Consider the following 18,567-nt stretch of genomic DNA (forward strand, 5'->3'; position numbering starts at 1 on the left):
CCATGCAAAATTATGCGCATAATCACTGCACTTGCGTTTGGGTCTGGTCCCTGGACGTTCCATTCACGTGGTTTATGTAGTTATCAGCAAATCTTTGCGCATGACAAATTCCACGGTTGGTTAGTACTCGTAGGCGGATAATAATGCAAACTAGATTGTTGCTATAAATGGGAATCAACGGTACTTTCATGACTTTTTAAAATTTTTGTTTGTAATGTTGAGTTTAATTATTTGATTTTTTTTCACTGTTTAAATTTCGTTAGTTCTTACTATTCAAAATGTGTTATGTTAGATATTATGGAAGTATTTTGCTTTAAATGCCAAATTGTTTAAGTATGTATAATTAATTGAATGTGTTTTTAAAAAGAAAAGGTTTTTTAACCTCTTAAGAAAATGTAAACCAAAATAAAACCAATTTTTATTTCAGGTCCCCAGCATTCTGAAGTTCGTCCCTGTGTATTGGGTGGTATTTCGAGCTGTTCATAGTTGGATTCTACGAAAGGAGGCTATCGAAAAACACAAACCACATAAGGCCCCAACTAGTCATTTGCGAGGCACAGGTTAAATTACACTGATGCAGCGATAGTAGCCTACACCAAGGAATCTTTTTTTCGGGTTTGCAAATGTATAAGTTTACTCTATGCCAGAAAAATGCTGCATTGTACAAGCCTGACTGTAATTATCTTATTTTGACCAATAATACCCTATTATCAAATAGCCTTAGAATCCACTGTGCTATCTTTTCAGAGTCCATTTCGATCTGTCCCCTGGAGACGACGGAGCCGAGGAACTGGACAGTGAGCGGCGGAATTCACACTTCTCAGCTTCGACAAAGAGCTCCAGATATCGGAGGACATAGCGGATGCATTCCTCCAGGGAGGCAGAGAAGATGAGGATGTACAGGGGCGTAGGGCAGCAGGGCGTAGGGCAGCAGGCAGCAGCTGAAATACAGGGCGTAGAGCAGCAGGCAGCAGGGCGTAGGGCAGCAGGCAGCAGGGCGTAGGGCAGCAGGCAGCAAGGCGTAGGGTAGCAGGGCATTGGGCAGCAGACAGCAGGGCGTAGGGTAGCAGGCAGCAGGGCGTAGGGTAGCAGGCAGCAGCTGAAATACAGGGCGTAGGGCAGCAGGCAGCAGTTGCAACACAGGGGTGTAGGGTAGCAGGCAGCAGCTGACATACAGGGCATAGGGCAGCAGAGCATAGGGCAGCAGGGCGTAGGGCAGCAGGCAGCAGCTGAAATACAGGGCGTAGGGCAGCAGGCAGCAGTTGCAATACAGGGGTGTAGGGTAGCAGGCAGTAGCTGAAATACAGGGCGTAGGGCAACAGGCCGCAGGGTAGCAGGCAGCAGTTGAAGTACAGGGGTGTAGGGTAGCAGGCAGTAGCTGAAATACAGGGCGTAGGGCAGCAGGGCAGCAGGCAGCAGGGCATAGGGCAGCAGGGTGTAGGGCAGCAGGCAGCAGCTGAAATACAGGGCGTAGGGTAGCAGGCAGCAGCTGAAATACAGAGCATAGGGTAGCAGCTGAAATACAGGGCGTAGAGTAGCAGGCAGCAGCTGAAATACAGGGCGTAGGGCAGCAGGGCATAGGGTAGCAGGCAGCAGCTGAAATACAGGGCGTAGGGCAGCAGGGCGTAGGGCAGCAGGCAGCAGGTGATGGACCAGAGTTGGGCACATGAAACTGGCATCAGCGCCGGAGTTGGTGAGGACTCAAACTTGGTGTCGCACCCCCTTCTAGGATATGGCAAGCAGGGTGAATCGGGAAGTCAAGGGGGATGGATCAATGGTGGTACCAGTTTTACCGCGCAGCTGCAAACACGGTGACCAGGTCCGGCGCAGTACAGGCCCAATCGCTCAAACGCCCATCTCTCTCGTTCCTGGGGGGTCAGTCTGGTGTGGCCGATCTGCATGGGCTCAGGTTCAGCGGACTGCTGGGATGTGGAGTGAGGGTTGTTCCGGGGTAACTGGAGACACCACGCAGCTCATCTCTCCCTCAGGCGAGAGTCCGCCCACATAGCCCGGTCGATAAGCCCGTCCAGAGTAGTGGGTGGATCACAGGTGCTTAGTTCGTCCAGGATACGGTCAGATAGTCCATTGTCGAAGGCGCCGTGCAGCGTGATACTGTCCCAGCCCATAAAGGCAGCCAAAGTCCAGAATTGAATGGCGTAGTCTGAAATGGACCGGTGGTCCTGACGGATCCAGAAGAGTTGTCGCATAGCTGCTGGTCCGGAGGCGGAGCGATCAAAAACCCTGTTCCAAACCCCTAGTGAAGAGACCCTCGGGGCGTCTGACCCGCACACCGCCGGGCCTGCCGATCTGAAGCTCTCCCAGCCAGCAGGGTGATGACACAGGCTACCCTACAGCGTTGGTGGGGGAGCACTGTGACAGGAAGGATCTGCAGAACCCGGGTTCTCCAGCGCGGCGTTCAGGTGGTGGCAGAAAGGGTTCCACTAGCCAGGCTGTGGACCCGGAGCAGTCGCGGGGCAAGCGGTCTGGACGTTGGTGGCGGAGTAGGAGAGATCAGATTTTCCATACACTGAGTCACATGGCGAAGTCTGGACTCGTGCTGGCCCAGCCGCTGCCCCCGGAGGGCCTCTTGGGTTGGGGCCGGGTTTGGGTTCGCTGGTTCTAACGCTGGCCAGATTGTTCTGTCAGAATGCAAAACCTAGGAGCTAATCGCAAACTCTAAAGTCTTCCAATCAAAGTGTTTATTGAATGACGGGCCGGTCAAACAGGCAATGGTCAAACACGGGCAAACAGGAATGTAACAGGCAATGCAGTCCGTAGTTGGTAATCCAGGCAGGGGTTTGGTAATCAAGCAAACAGATATAACAAAGGTAATCCAGAACATGGTCGTGGTGACATGCAAGAGTTTGTAAACAGGAAGGCAATCAGAGAAAGCAGAAAAAAAGTCCAAAAAGCGGTAGTCAAAAACAATACACGGGCAGACAGAAAAACGCTGGAGAGAATGGCAGGAACACATTACAATCTGGCAAATAACTCACAAAACAGACAGGTTAAATAGACTGAGGGGAAATAATAATCAGGAAGTGAAGACAGATATATACAGATAACAAAAAAACACAGATCCTCACGTTAGTTCGGAATGACAGATGAGAAGACATAGTTCTTAGTTTTTAGTTATTTGTTAGGAAAGTCGCACTGCTCAGAATTAACTTGGTGTTGGGAAGATTGTGAGTTTACCTGTAGTACCTTCTCCTAGTGAACAGTTGTGCAAACAGTTGTGACAATTTTCTAGTTAGTCCTTTTCTTTTTGGAGTTTATAACAGTGAGAAGCACAAGCACAGAAAGCCAGGAGTCAGTGGGTCCAGTTTATTTGTACAAACAGATATAGATATTTAATAGTTTCACCAGTTCCAGTATTACTGTAATAAATAAAAGCAGCATTAGGAAGTTAGATTTTTTCAATAGAATGTGTTAAAAAAGCAACTGTACAAAGGCTGATTTGGAGACATGAATGACAGATAAACAGAAATAGATAGAAAGAATCTAAGCCATCAGTTACAGGTGTAATTTTATTATAATGCTTTTTGTTATACTGATCTCGCGATGGCTGGAAAAAAAACATCTTGCATTGTTTAGTTTCTGTTGCATGACATGTAGAAAAGACAACTTTTCCCTGAAATAACTTCCCGGTTAATAAAAGGTTACACAACACAGTGCAGGTACTTGGCCTGCTCAAATTCCTGCAAAAGACCTGAGTGTCACGGAAACACACTATTTCCTGCTACAGAGACGCCATTTCAGTGCATCTGATAACCAAACAAGCCGGGACATATTTTAGTTGGTCTGTGGGCTATGAAATGCATCAGTTGGTCTGGTACATTGCACTGCTACATACTGTTATAGCTGTCATTACCAATGTAGAATAACTAGCGGCATTTTTAAACATGCCATTATGACAGAATATTACTACCAGTGATCTGTATGGGCAGCTTGTGTGAGATTCCATCAGACACAATTTTGCAACCAATAAGAAGCCAGAATAGATAAGCCTTTTCAATCTACAAGTTGGTATTGTGCATACGAGGAGAGCAGTACTTGTAAACAGTGTATCATAAAATGAAAGCACAACAAAAGAAGATTTGACTGCCACAACTATATACCTTTTTCCACATGGTCCCCAAATTCTACAATTCCACAGCGATACAATCAGGTAAATTACTAATCCATTAATACCATATATGTTGATTGATACATTATCAGTATTTATCAGTGCACAGTAAAAGAAGAATTAAACATAAAATGTTAAAGGCAATTTCAGTTACACTTCAGCATCTCTTGACAGCACAAACCCAGTATACGTGCTCATTTCTTTTGTTTCTCTGCAACAATCTTCACGCTGGGGGAATTTCAGACAAGTGCTATTTAGCATTGTAATGTTATCGCCAGAGACATAGACAAATGAGGCAGGGGTTTCAGTTCTGAACACCACCCCCCCCCCCCCAACCAAAAAAATGGCAGAGAAGCAGTAGAAATATGCAGAGGGTGCTGACAAAAACACACCATTGCCTACCACTTCCTTACAGCATTACAGCCGCATTAAAACCCTTAATCCTCATGTCATTTCAACCACAATTTTCTGCGTTCACAATTTCTCAACATCAAAAAATAAAACCATTATCAGATGCGAATCTGACAAATAAATAGCTATCTTTACAATTCATAGAGTAGTGAGAATAAGTCTATTTGCATTGATAATATGTATTTGCATTGATCTGGCATTAATTCTTTAACTCCATGACTTGGAATCCTGTTCCCAAAGGTCACTCAGCGTGTCTTCTGTTTGTCCGTCTGGGCTGGGGTCTGGCTTGCCCCAGCTGGGTCCTTCTTGTCGGTGTTGAGCATTTTGAGGAGGTCCTGAAGAGCCTGTCTGATATGGGCCCCAAACCGGTGGGCATCCTGAAGAGAGGCAGAGTCACAGTTAAACCTTAAGTTTAGGGCGTCTTTATGGAACTGAATTCAATTGAATTGAACTAAATTGATTTATTAATTTATTTTATATTTTTATTTGAGCTTAAATATTGGCGTATTGTGTCGTCTCTTATGGCATTGTGTCTATTTTCACGGTATTTGTTTTCACTCCTGTAAAGCACTTTGTAATGTATGCTCGAAAAGTGCTATACAAATAAAGTTGTTATTATTATAATTATTATTGTTGTTGTTGTTGTTGTTGTTGTTATTATTATTATTATTATCAGATTTATTCACAATTAGGCAGGTGTAAGAAACCTCATTGCCCAGACTAAAATACTTGCCGAGTGTCATTGGCTAAATTTGCCAGAGGCGTGAAGTAGCCTACACAGAAAAACACAAAACCTCTGTAATAATACTGAAGTTATTACTTATTACATGGTGTCATCACATGGTTAAAAAATATTGAAATCATAAAGCATTAGTAGCAGTTTCACTTTTAATCGAGTGCAAAGACACCAGTGGCGTCTTGTGTGCTGAAAGCTAAGCAGGCAGAATACCTCCCATAACTGATTATTGGTCTCGACTTGTTTAAATTCATTTTCCTTGTTTAAAAATGGGATTAAGTCACATAGTACTCAATACCATCAGGTGTAGCCAGTTCTCCGCTATTAGGTAAAACGGCAACTAAAACTCTTTTTTATTTGCGCATTAAAATTGTACACATTTCAACTGACGTTATTTAAAATTGTGGATAGGTGTAGCTACTGTTTTCTGCACTCAGTCAAAGAATATTCATGGAAAAGATTTTGTAATTTAAATTTTGTCATTTAAACAATCCCGAAGCTCAGGTTAAACCTAGTCTCCTCCAAACAGCCGAGACAAGACTGTTTTAGACAAGTTTTATCGGTGAGAACTGTCCAGTTTTAGAACGTCAGCTCTTGCCGGCTGGCGTTTCGAAAACTGAGCATGTCAAGTATTAATTCTTAAGGTTTAGAGCAATTAATGTTTTAAAGCCCAGTCTCTACCAAACAGCCGAGAATAGACGAGAGAGATATCTCGGAAAGTCCGTGTTTAAATCTCAAAATCTCTTGGCAGTCCACACCAAAACACAGAGTAAACAAATACTGTTTCCACGACGACCCAAGTTAACTGTGAAGTTAAGTAAGAAATTGTTCTAAATCTCTGCGATTAAGATTTGACATGATCAAAACGCCAGCCGCCGAGAGCTGACGGTCTAAAGCCGGACGGTTCACACCGATAAACCCTTCTAAAGACGTTCTAAAACCATCCTGTCTCGTTTCGGCTGTTTGGTGGAGACCGGGCTTTAGATGCCTTTATTGTAACACGGTAGTTAACAGAGTGGTTTATCTCTTTTTTTTGTCTACACTGTAAAAAGATCATCCTAATGAATTTACCGCATAGGCGTAGTGTGTAAACATATTTTTCTAAATTGATTTTATTACTTAATCTCCCCAACAGGGCATGAGGAAAGAAGTTGTGTGTTCACCTGCCAACGGATTATTTAGATCAGCGGCACGCGGGTAAAGACAGTGAAAATATGATGGAAAACAGGTCAACAGCAATAATTAGTTTCAGGGTTGTTTTCAGCTCAGGAGCCGCCACTTAAAGACACGTAGGGTTAGCATCTATAGTGCTACTTCAGTAATGAAGAAAACATACTGTACCATACACCTTCAAATACTTAACGAGATACACACGTTTACCTTTTTCTTTTGCTAGCGCACGTGTGCTCTCGTGCCCTTGTTTGCTAAATGTCTGTGTGCTGTTAGATGTGTTAGCAGTTCACTCACGGTCTGTGCACAGGAGTGCTTGCAAGAGATGTGGAAGTTGAACATGTCCTCTGCCACGATGATGTAGGACACTCCATAGCCATCATCGGCCACCTGAGAGACACACAGAGAAATATGGCATCGATATTTTAAAGATGACATAGACATTCGTAAGATAATGTTGAGATTTTAGCCCTACTGTTAAGTTAAGAATTTACCACCGCTTCTATGTTTGGGGTCAAACTGACACTTTGTGTGTCGCCTTCTTATTGTCTCCCAAATGACTAGACTTTCATCCATAAATATGAAAAATTGGTGAGAAACATCTCATTTTAGAACCTGAGGTATGGGTAGTGAAAGTTTGGCACCTGTACGAGAAAGTGCCACCAGAATCATCATCCATTTTTTGTATATTTCCTCACAGTTTATACAGTTACAGAGGGTCAAAATAAGCCCATACAACACATGCAATGTATTCAGAACTTCTGAAAACAAAGCATTATGTTTACTGCATGTTTACTATTGAATCCCACCAAAATAAAAAAATAAAAAAATCATACATTATCCAAATGAAAAAAAGGTTGTCTGGTTTTTAAGAGATGGCGAACACTGAATGGGGTCAAACTGACATTTTTTTAATAACATGAAGATGAAGTGAATGAGGTGGAAAATGACTAGGCAGTTGAGGGAGACTGTGGGACTCACCGGGCCAAACCCTCCTCCGCAGGAGATGTACTCCGGATGGTTCACCAGGTCAAACAGCTCAATCTGCTGGACCGGGGTTTGGCTGGTAGACAGGCGCCAGGGTTCGGACAGCACCTGACAGGGAGGGCGAGGAGTCACACACATCAACCAATGCTGCAGAGTTTCACCGCAAACCCAGAAATAATAATTTTTGGCTGTCCATGCATTAGGAATGTGTCTTTAAATCCTCCTTATCTATTTTTCTACTTACCCAACAAACTGCAATCTTACCATGATGATTAGCCTTATCAAACTATTTGTTTTGCAGGTAATATAATTGCACTTTTTTGTGGTATACCTACTTCCTTTTGCTCAGAAAGAAATAAAACATCGCTGCTCAATTCTGCAACAAGGTTACTTTTAAAATAATTTTTTGACAATCAGAGGAAATCTATTTTGCTTTCATATAGGATGCTCTGGAGCACTGAGGTAATGTGAGCCTCTTTCTGTCAGGTCTAAGTCAGGACCATGTAGGATCTCGAGTTTGGGCTGCAGTTGCCCTCCCTGCACTAGTCTTCTGTCCTGCTTTATTTTCCCTCAAAGTGCCTTGTTATCTGTGAGTGTGTATCGCAGCTCACACACACTCTTACATGATGCCCGCTGACGTCTGAGGGCCAGAACACGGAGGGCAAAGGCCTACCACGTCTCAGCTGCTGATACCATTTACGACACAGACAGACACAAAGCACTGACCGCGCGCACACACACACACACACACACACACACACACAAACACGTGCACACACAGACACACACCACTGACCGCACGCACAACACACACCACGCCGACATGTGCACACACCATGCACGCTCACATAAATACACACACCCCACACAGGCATGCACACACAAACACACATACCTGCTCACACCACACACAAGCAAACACACACGCACACCCAAGACATGTGTACATACACCATGCACACACACACAAACAAACACCATGCACACCACACAAAAGAACACCATGCACACCACACAACCAATGGACACACACACACACACACAAACACCATGCACACCACACAACCCATGGACACACACACACATGCATACACACGTGCACACACAAACAAACACCATGCACACCACACAACCCATGGACACGCACACACATGTGCACACACACACACACACACACACACACTCACTCTTATTACAAGACAAAACTATGAATCCCATCAACTGAAAACCAACCCAGAAAAGGTCTAAACGTGGGTCATGAATCCCCCTCACCTCCTTAAGGAAAGGAGACTCCACTCCGAGGTACTTGGAGACCACATAGAGACAGAAGAGGTGTCTGTCAATGCCAGATCCCGTCATGGCCAATCGGTAGAGGTTCTGGTGCTTCTCGGCAGCCAATCGGAACAGCCGCCTACATACATCCATGTCCTGGGAGACAGAAGCAAGTATGAGAGGTCAGAGGGTGATTGCACTTGCTGTTTCAGCCTGTCTTCAACACAATTTCGGAAAAAATCCATTCTGGGGTGGGTAGAGTAGGTGTGTCCATCTCATTTGCATAAACTATTCTTGAACCAATCAGGTGCTGGCGCTGTTTGTGTAGTATTGATCCATAAAAGCTGACTTGCCAACTTTAAAAACGAGCCGTTAATATAAACTGACAAATTAGTGGGCCTCACCAATTTTCTGACTCGATATCTTCATTCACATCTATGTACACGTATATATAGAGGTACTTTAAAAATAATCGTGATACGGAGCTAGATATTATTTGGCTTTCAGGCAAACTAGGCAGTACGTACACTTAGGGGTAGGAAAAGTAAGCATTGCTGGGCTGAATGGCCTGAATGGCCTGTTGACAATCCTCCCCTGGAGCAATGCAGGGTTAAGGGCCTTGCTCAAGGGTTCAGTGGCTGTGCGGATCTTATTGTGGCTACACCGGGGATCGAACCACCAACCTTGTGGGTCCCAGTCATGTACCTTAACTACTACACTTCGCCCTACTTCTTCTATCTCCACTTTTACTCAAGTAGAGGATTTTGGTACTTCCCAGCCTGGAGGGAACGGGGGAGGAGCACTCTTACCTCTCCCTCCTCCAGGGCTTTGACAAACGCACAGCTCTCGTTGGAGCAGGATCGCACCGTCTCTGTCCGGCCTTCTCTGAACAGACGGGTCATAGACGCCTCGTAGGTCAGGCAGAACATCCCTCTGTCCTGGGGGTAGGAGGAGGATTAGGAGGAAGAGGAAGGGGGTGAAAAGTCATTTAAACACTAACTGAAAACATTACAGCCCACACTGTCATAAAACAGGCTGCCGAACAGGTGCTTCACAATCACTTTCTCTTACATGAAAAACTAGATACGCCATAAGATACAGATGTTCACAGTCAAACATGCAAAATGTGAGAACTGTAGGTCTGACAGGGGTTGTCTGTCCTGGATGGAATATTCACTTCATCTTGACTTCTGGATTGGCAGCTAACTAGATGGACACCCTGCCGGTTGGTTGATACGCAAATTGCCATGTTGCTTACGAGAACAATACTGGATCACAAATACCAAATACTCCTATCATAGGCATAAGGACAACTTTGTTGCTTACAGGAAAAAAAACGTATTGAAACTGACTTCATATCCAATATAACTACTGAAAAACGGGACAGTAAGACAGGCAGGAGCGGAGGGCGCTGTGGAGGGTGCTGCCCCCTGCTGGCTCACCCGGTAATAGGCCAGCTGCAGGGCGAGCTGGATGAAGGCGTCGGGGCTGATCTTGTGCTTCTTCACCCTCCCCTTCCCAAAGTCCCGGAACGGAATCACATGGAAATCCACGTCATCAGCCAGGGTCTGGGCGACCATCAGGGACTGGGTCACCTGCTCCTGACACTGGCACACAGACAGGGGGCAGAGACCTCACTAAAAATGAACATGCTAATAAACAGGCACATGCTAATGAATGTGAACATGAACATGGTAATGAATATGCACATGCTAATGGACGTGCTAATGAAAGTGAATGCTAATGAACATGCTAATGAACATGAACATGCAAATGGACACTCTAATGAACGTGAACATGTTAATGAACATGCTGATGAAAGTGAACATGCTAATGGACACACTAATGAACGTGAACACGCTAATGAACCTGCTAATGAACGTGAACAAGTTAATGAACCTGCTAATGAACGTGAACATGCTAATGGACACACTAATGAACGTGAACACGCTAATGAACCTGCTAATGAACGTGAACATACTAACAGACATGCTAATGAAAGTGAACAGAGCCACAGATTCGGCTGGCTCACCTCTGGGGGAATGTCCCAGCTCAGCTTCTGTGGCCGGGGCAGGGTGGGATCCAGCTCTCCTTTGCAGTGGCCCTCTCCATCGTACCCCAGCTGGAAGGCGTCTGAGGCCAGCACGTACTGCAGAGGGGTGGCCAGTTTAGAGCATGTCAGATTCATCCCGCCCGGGGAGATGTTTGTTATGTGCCTTCAAGCACGGCCCACAGGCCTTCAGACAGAAACAAAAACAGTTTGTTGCGTCTCCTGGCCTGTGGAGCACTGTCCATGCTCTTTGTGAACCTCTGTCACACATCTCTTCCTCTCTCCCTCACCTTCCTTCCCGTCCTGCTGCACTGTGCTGTCCAGTACGAGCTGAGAGCTGACCCATCCCACGCTCCCACCAAAAGAAAACTATCTCTAACGCCATGGACACAAGGCAGCATGTTATCTATCTCTGAATATTGAGTGACCTGCCTTGGATTGTTATTTACAATTAATGTGCTACATGGACATGAAGATGAATTAATTGATCTGTTATATATCTCTGAACATTTTAGTTATTACTATGATGCCGTCATGTATAAAGTCTTGTAATTGCAATTGCAGACAGATTTATCTCTGGAATATTTAAGGCCTATCCACACTTAGAACTAAGAACTATGACTATAACAATGACTATAAATATGCCGTTCTAAAATTTGCTGTAACTCAAGTGGACAGTGGAGCCAACAACACAACTAGGGTGTCGCTGGGATGGCTTTCAGATCGTTTTCTTCCCAATTTGTCGAAAAACATCTTCGCGAGGGAAAAGACGACACCGGGCAGCAAGATCTTCAGGAAAATGAGACTTTATTAGCAGCAGCACATAAAGCCGGATCAGCTCTCCAGAACTGAACCCCGACTGGCATTTGTACACCCATTTTATACACAGTTACTCCACCTACAACTCCTCCTCAAATTGCCAACGATCCTTATGCTCTGCCAACTCTGTACAAAGTTCAGGGCATTCTGCGAACTACGTGTCTTTATGTGCTGCTGCTAATAAAGTCTGATTTTCCTGAAGATCTTGCTGCCTGGTGTCGTCTTTTCCCTCGCGAAGATGTTTTTTGACAAATTGAAGATTTGGACTCTGTCGTTTCCTAGACACGACACTGCATGAACAATAAAACACTGACAGTGTTGTTGAAATTATATATTCATGTGATTATTTCATTATTAATTACTTATCATATTATTAATTGCTTATCCTTTACTAATTTCTTATACTATTATTGGTTGCTTATGCTGGAATGATCCAGAGTATACACACTTATTGAAGTATCATAACTTGCTTTGTGCTACTCAATATTATTTTCTGTAACTGTGTGAGTGGAGATGCCTCTCCCTGTCTGTACCATGGGCCTCCAAGGCCACGGCCATTAACTGTGTGGACTGAATTATCTTGTCTTGCTGCCTGAGAGCCTGCAGAACCAAAAACATAATACCTCATGACGGAAGCTACTATGGAGATTATCTTCCTAGAAGTAGGGAGTTAAAACAAGATAAAATAGATTATTCTCAGACGCGCAGTTAATTGCACAGGCCCCTGCGTACACGTTATGCTTCAATGTTTTTGAGAACATGCATCTGCATGACGTACATTGAAGGGGGAGATATGAATAAACAATCTATAGTAAGGAGAAGAGCGGTGGATTGTCTTTGAATATTGATTATCAGAAATATTAATGAATACTAATGAAGGGGCGTACATTTGTTGCGCTCTGTGCCTACATATATCCAGACAAAGGTCCTGGAACCTTTGTCCTTGTTTTTGCATGTAACTTGGACCCTATGCGCATAGTAAAGATTGGATTTTATTTACTGTCTCTGTCTCTGAGTGTTTTCTTACAGGAATAAATTAAAATTCCCACCACAGACAGCCAATGAAAATGCGGGACGAATTGACATTCAAAATGGCAGACAACATAGCTGAGGGTATATTTACTGAACGTTATTGCTCCTCAGTGCGGATGCTCAGGTTGTTGTCGTGTAGTAACAGCTATAGTTCTGATATACAGTTCTTGGTTGTGGACGGGCCTGTGCACTGGGAGAAGGCCCTCCCGCGAATGCATGACAGGAAGCCTCTCCTTGCCTCTACCACCCCCCCCCCCCCCTCGCGCCCCCGCGTGCCCCGAACAGGCCACCGCCCCTCCTGCACCTCACCTCCCAAAGGTGGGACACGGTCGGAGCGTCGGCCCAGGAGTGCTCCGCGTTCAGACCGCTCTTTCCGTTCTTGAAGACCACCACGGAGAAAGACTTATCGAACCACCTGAGGCGGGATGAGAAACGAGATTTCCGAATGGCAGTCTCGAACAGCTCAACTTTAGCAGCTAACTATGCCACTCGCTCCTCTCAACGGAGGCAAACCTAAACACCAAAAAATAGGGAAGGTTCACGGGAACCAACCAAACCGGGAGCAACGGTCCCTATATTTCTAACTAATTTCTAATTTCTAAGACAATTCAGTCTTTCAAAACCTGTCTGTCTGTCTGTCTGTCTGTCTATCTATCTATCTATCTATCTATCTATCTATCTACCTCTAGACTTCCATACCGGCTCAGTGCATGTGTCAAAATGCAACACTAAAGCTCAGAGCAGTGCCAGGAAAAGACTTAAATAGCCCTCCATGCAGCTGACTGCAATTACACCCGCATTCCACATTTTCCTCCTGAACCTGGCCGGCACACCCTCTAGAGGTCTAGAGAGGTAAATACTGGATCTCCAGAAGTAGAGAGTGAAAACCATGACACATGACTGGGGCAGCCTGTAGCCTAGTGGCTAAGGTACCTGACTGGGGCAACCTGTAGTGTAGCGGTTAAGGTACATGACTGGGACCTGCGAGGTTGGTGGTGCAATCACCACGATAAGATCCGCACCTTGAGCAAGGCCCTTAACCCACATTGCTCCAGGGGGGATTATCCCCTGCTTAGTCTAACCAACGGTAAGTCATGTTTGGATAAAAGCATCCGGCAAATAACATGTAATACTGTAATAAAAAGAGCAAAGCACACATGTAGAACAGTAATAACCAAAAACAACAGTCATTAATGTAAAATGTCACCCTTCCCCATGTTCACCTGTCGTAACACTTTCCGTGCAGGAGGGACTTGGCATAGATGTCCAGGTTTCGGGCCGGGTCGTCTCCCATCATGCCTTGCTCATCGTCGTCCAGGGTTACGAAGAACGCCGCTTTCTCAATGCAGTCTAGAGATCGCTTGTTCACCCCGGAGCCAAAGAACTCTTTCCTCGCACGTGCCCACGGCTCTCTGTGTGAAATGCCACATTATTAGTATTATTAATATTCACAAACATAATTAAATAACCATTTTAGAGTGCTTTCACGTAGAGCTTATCAATTTGAAGAGCTTCTCATGAGTATTTCTCTGGCTGTTGAATACAAAGCAGTCGCAAAACAGGGTCATTTCGGCGTCTATTAATCTTTGCCTAGGCAGTTTTCCAAAAAGGACATTTGGAGACTCCAAAAGGACACATGCAAACTATGATATTATGGGTCTTATGAGGTGTGAAATGCTGTATTTTGTTGACTATAGTATAAGTCAACAATGATAATTGAAATTATAAGTAAATAATGGACATTCTATCAATGTTTCTCTGAGTTAGCAACTATTATGCATTTGGTCCACTGGACACTTGTGAAAAGAACACTGACATTAGCGTATTTCTTGTAGTATGTAGATTTCCAAAATGCAGAGAAGGTGAGGTCCCCCCCCCACATGTTACAAAAAAACTTTTGTCGTTAAAGCAATGACATCTTAAAATATGTTACACGGTTAGAACTGTGAGTTTTAACGCTTTCAAATGGTATATCCTGTTACCATAGTGATTGAAAATTGTGCCCTGAAAAAATGAATGAATGTATTCATCCTTCAAGCTGCTATGCATTATTTTAGATTCACTCGCTTTTACATCATATCGCGGAAGCTAGTGCTCCTCTAACTTCTGTTTCAGCCTGCCTTTAACCTGACTGTTCTTATTCCATATCCTTACTCATATCTGGATTCTGGGAATTCTGGGAATTTTGATGATAACATCAGAGCAGGCGAGTGCTAGACGAGTCATGGCAGGCTACACAGTGTGAAACACACACGTGACACAGAACCTGCGAAAGCTGCTCTGGAGAAGGGAAAGACCTGTCGCATACTGCCATGTCAAGTTGCTGACGCAGTGATAGCGTCTAAAGACAAAAATCTAGAAAGGAAATAAAAGCACACACCACTATCTGCGGGGTGGAAAACCAACAACCGAAACAGACAATGAAATGAGAGAAACTATTTACGGTGTCTGTCTCTTATTTCTGTGTGTCATCTAAACGTACCTGAGCAGACAGTTTCTATGTGTCACCCGGCCATACCTGACCAGACAGACCTGTGTCTTGCTGTGAACACTTTGTGTCCTGACACCTGAATAACCGCCAACTGTCACACCTGTCCTCACACCTGTATCTCTCACACCCCTGTCCCTTTGGAGCTCACCTGTCCCCTGCAGTCAAGGCCCCCAGTTTCTCCTCTCCCGGGCAGGGCGGCGAGGGGTCGTCCAGTATCCGGGTGATCTGGAACTCAAGCTCTCTGGGTGATAGCAGCCTGCCGGCCCGGTACACCCCCAGCTTGAAATACCGCCCCCTGTGGTAGACCGCCACATAGTCGCTGTCCTTCCAGTGCTGCAGGGTGTCTGTCAGAGAGAAGAGGGACATCACTGGAGAGGAGTCTCACACAGAGAGGGAGGGGCCTCACACAGAGAGGGAGGTGTCTCGTACAGAGAGGGAGGAGTCAGAACATATAGGGGTGACAGTTTGATGAGATTGGGTTTGGATGAGAAGGAGAAATGGAGATGGGTGAATGAGGGGAAATGAGGATGGACGTGAATCTGTTAGTTACTACAGAACTAGTGATCTAATGTGCTAATAGTGTCAAGCTAACAACGCTAACTTGGCAAGGAAATAAAGGAGGATACGGTAATACCTGTGATCTCCTCGGGAGTTTGACAAGAAGAAAAACATCCTCTGAACGTGACAGAGAAGAGCAAGGAAGCGCTCAGGGGTGTGGGGAGAGAAGGACAGATAGGAAAAGACAAGGGGAAAGTGATAAAGGCAGAATGAAGAGAAAAATAAAAACCAAGGTAAGAGAAGAGGAGAGAAGGGTTAAAGGAGAAGAGACAAAGTACATCAGCAAGAAAGTAAAAAGGAAGTCTGGATATAGAATCTGAACCATAGCCAGTCATAAGACAGGTAGAACACCAAACAAAATGCCAATGGTTGCAGTGTGGTTGCTGTCTGGTTACTGCACAGTCACTGTGTGGTTGCTGTGGTTACACTGTGCAGTCACTGTGTGGTTGCTGTGTGGTCACTGTGTGGTTGCTGTGGTTACACTGTGCAGTCACTGTGTGGTTGCTGTGTGGTTGCTATGGTTACACTGTGCAGTCACTGTGGTTGCTGTGTGGTTGCTGTGGTCGGTGTGGTAACTGTGGCCACTGTGGTTGCTATGTGGTTGCTGGGTGGTCACTTTGTGGTCACTGTGGTTGCTGGGTGGTCACTGTGTGGTCACTGTGGTTGCTGTGTGGTTGCTGTGTATTACCAGCCTCCTCTCCTGGGATGCGGGTGGTGTTGAACATCCTCTCAAACTGTGCAGCACACAGAGGAATGACCGTGCCTGGAATATGACTCTGTGAGACAAAACAACCATGTGTAAGGTTCTCTGTGTGTTTATTCAGGACCAACATATTTCATTTCACTGGCTACCATTTTAAATGTTGTTTTTTCAACTATGGAACCTGCCAGAGTGTGAGCATTGGGCAACAACAAATCAAACAATAAAAACAGATTGATTAGATTATACAGCAGGATGTTTGCCAGAGGAACAGAATGGGGGAGGGCTTTCTGATGGTTAAACACTGTTTAAACATGGCCCTTAGGCAATCACTCTGAGAGAGGAATGCCAGAGTAAACATGGCTTGATTAGAGCCTGCAGAATCCACTCCCAACCCTGAAGAACGGCATTCCCGTGTGCTTAGAGACACCTGAGCCACAGGCGAGCTGGGTCCGGAATAATGACACAATGGCATCAACTGCAGTCTCCGACCCAGATGGGCTGCCTCTCGAAGGCGACGCTAATGTCTGTGAGACCAGGCTCCCTCCAATCGGACTGGTTCTAGCCGGTTTTAGCCCGTGTTATTGTTTTGGTCAGTCGTTGAACTGGTTTGAATCGTGACCTCCAGTTGGAGTCCAGCCTACTGGAGATTATACCTGTGTTCGAGATGGCGAATCTTAGCTAAGGTTCACCAACGTACTCAAGCTTTTTTCTGTTCGCCACACGTATCAGTTAACATAAGGTAACAGTTTGACATGGTAGTGCGCAGTGAACAAAAAAGGTAGCCGACAGGGATGACATTGAGAGAACCAAAGTTGACAATCATTTGGCTGTTATAACACTTTAATCAATGTAATATTTGTTCTTAACTTAACAGCTAATCGGCTAGCTAGCATTGTTAGACCTATGTCGCATCCATTTGTATAAAAAAGACGTTGCTGGCGAACATAGTTCACCGCAAACATTAGCCATCTTGGTATAAATGATATCTAATTGACTGTCAAAATAAGTAAGATTACGATTACTGATTCATATTTATATTTTAGCAGGGACTGTGATTGGACATTTTAATCCTAATATTTGGACAATTCACACAGATAATTATAACAATGAGGATTAGGATTATGACAACAATAATAATAATAATAATAATGATAGTAATAATAATAATAATAATAATAATAATAATAATAATAATAATACATAATTTTATACTGCTGAATATTTACTGGGTAAGGAAATTCCCGTAAAAGGTTGGACAGCGGGTCTTATTGTTTACAGCAGGGCTGCCCAACCCCATTTCTGGAGATCTACCGTCCTGTAGGCTTTCATTCCAACCCTAATAAAGCACATCATATTCACCAGCTTGTTGAGCTCCTAATTAGTAGAATCAGGTGTGTCACATTAGGGTTGAAGTGAAAACATAGAGGATGGTAGATCTCCAGGAACTGGATTGGGCAGCCATGGTTTAAGTGAAGTAACAGACCATCAGATCATGAGTAAACGCGTCCCGTAATGTAGGGCACAACCATCTTGCATCAGACCAGTCAGGTTCACAACAATATAAGGGTCAGAAACTGACACTTTGGACCAGTGAGGTTCAGAATATCATAAGATCCACAACCTACACGTCAGACCAGTCAGGTTCAGAGTACCATAAGATCCAGAACCTGCCATATTGGACCAGTCAGGTTCAGAGGACTATAAGGTCCAGAACATGCTATATCAGACCAGTCAGGTTCAGAGGACCATAAAGAAAAGAGTGTGGCAGGTGAGGCTACGTGAGCTGGATTGAAGATCACAGACTTGTGGATCTCCAGTGGATCAGTAATGTAATAGTACTACATTACCCACAATGCCACAGTGCTGGAGGAGAACTCACAGGCTTCAGCTCCTCTAAGTTGATTTTCCTCCTGTACAGCAGTAAGGCCTTTATAGTGTTCCCTGCCCGTGCTGCCTGGATGGAAGTGGGGGTCACATACAGGAAGTCCTGAGAGAGAGGGGGATAGAGACACGTTTAATAGTCCTTTATTGAAAAAACTTCAAAATGATTCATGTTTCATTTTGTACAATTATTGCTTGTGCTGATATCATTATGCAAAGCAATAATTAAATAAAGAGTGAGCAAGTGAGCGAGCAAGCGAGGATATGTGTGAGTGAGTGAGCGAGTGTGTGAGTGAGAGAACAAGTGAGTGAGTGTGTGAGTGAGAGAACA

The 18,567-nt window shown here is 44.6% G+C and overlaps 1 protein-coding gene across 1 annotated transcript in view; it reads right to left on the reverse strand.

Annotated features, from left to right (window-relative positions):
• Positions 1-3,310: 3,310 nt before the first annotated feature.
• cpt1a2b (carnitine palmitoyltransferase 1A2b) overlaps positions 3,311-18,567 on the reverse strand; it is a 28,303-nt gene continuing 13,046 nt past the window's right edge. Inside the window, exons 8-19 of the mRNA XM_061223514.1 lie at positions 18,235-18,342; positions 16,341-16,428; positions 15,243-15,438; positions 13,827-14,015; positions 12,913-13,018; positions 10,735-10,851; positions 10,145-10,309; positions 9,512-9,640; positions 8,703-8,858; positions 7,425-7,538; positions 6,741-6,833; positions 3,311-4,914 (exon numbers count right to left, since the gene is read on the reverse strand). Coding sequence (XP_061079498.1) covers positions 4,783-4,914; positions 6,741-6,833; positions 7,425-7,538; positions 8,703-8,858; positions 9,512-9,640; positions 10,145-10,309; positions 10,735-10,851; positions 12,913-13,018; positions 13,827-14,015; positions 15,243-15,438; positions 16,341-16,428; positions 18,235-18,342 — 1,593 coding nt within the window. The 3' untranslated portion in view covers positions 3,311-4,782. The remainder of the gene's footprint in view (positions 4,915-6,740; positions 6,834-7,424; positions 7,539-8,702; positions 8,859-9,511; positions 9,641-10,144; positions 10,310-10,734; positions 10,852-12,912; positions 13,019-13,826; positions 14,016-15,242; positions 15,439-16,340; positions 16,429-18,234; positions 18,343-18,567) is intronic.

The sequence above is a fragment of the Conger conger genome, chromosome 16 (assembly GCF_963514075.1).
Source record: "Conger conger chromosome 16, fConCon1.1, whole genome shotgun sequence".
Taxonomy (NCBI): domain Eukaryota; kingdom Metazoa; phylum Chordata; class Actinopteri; order Anguilliformes; family Congridae; genus Conger; species Conger conger.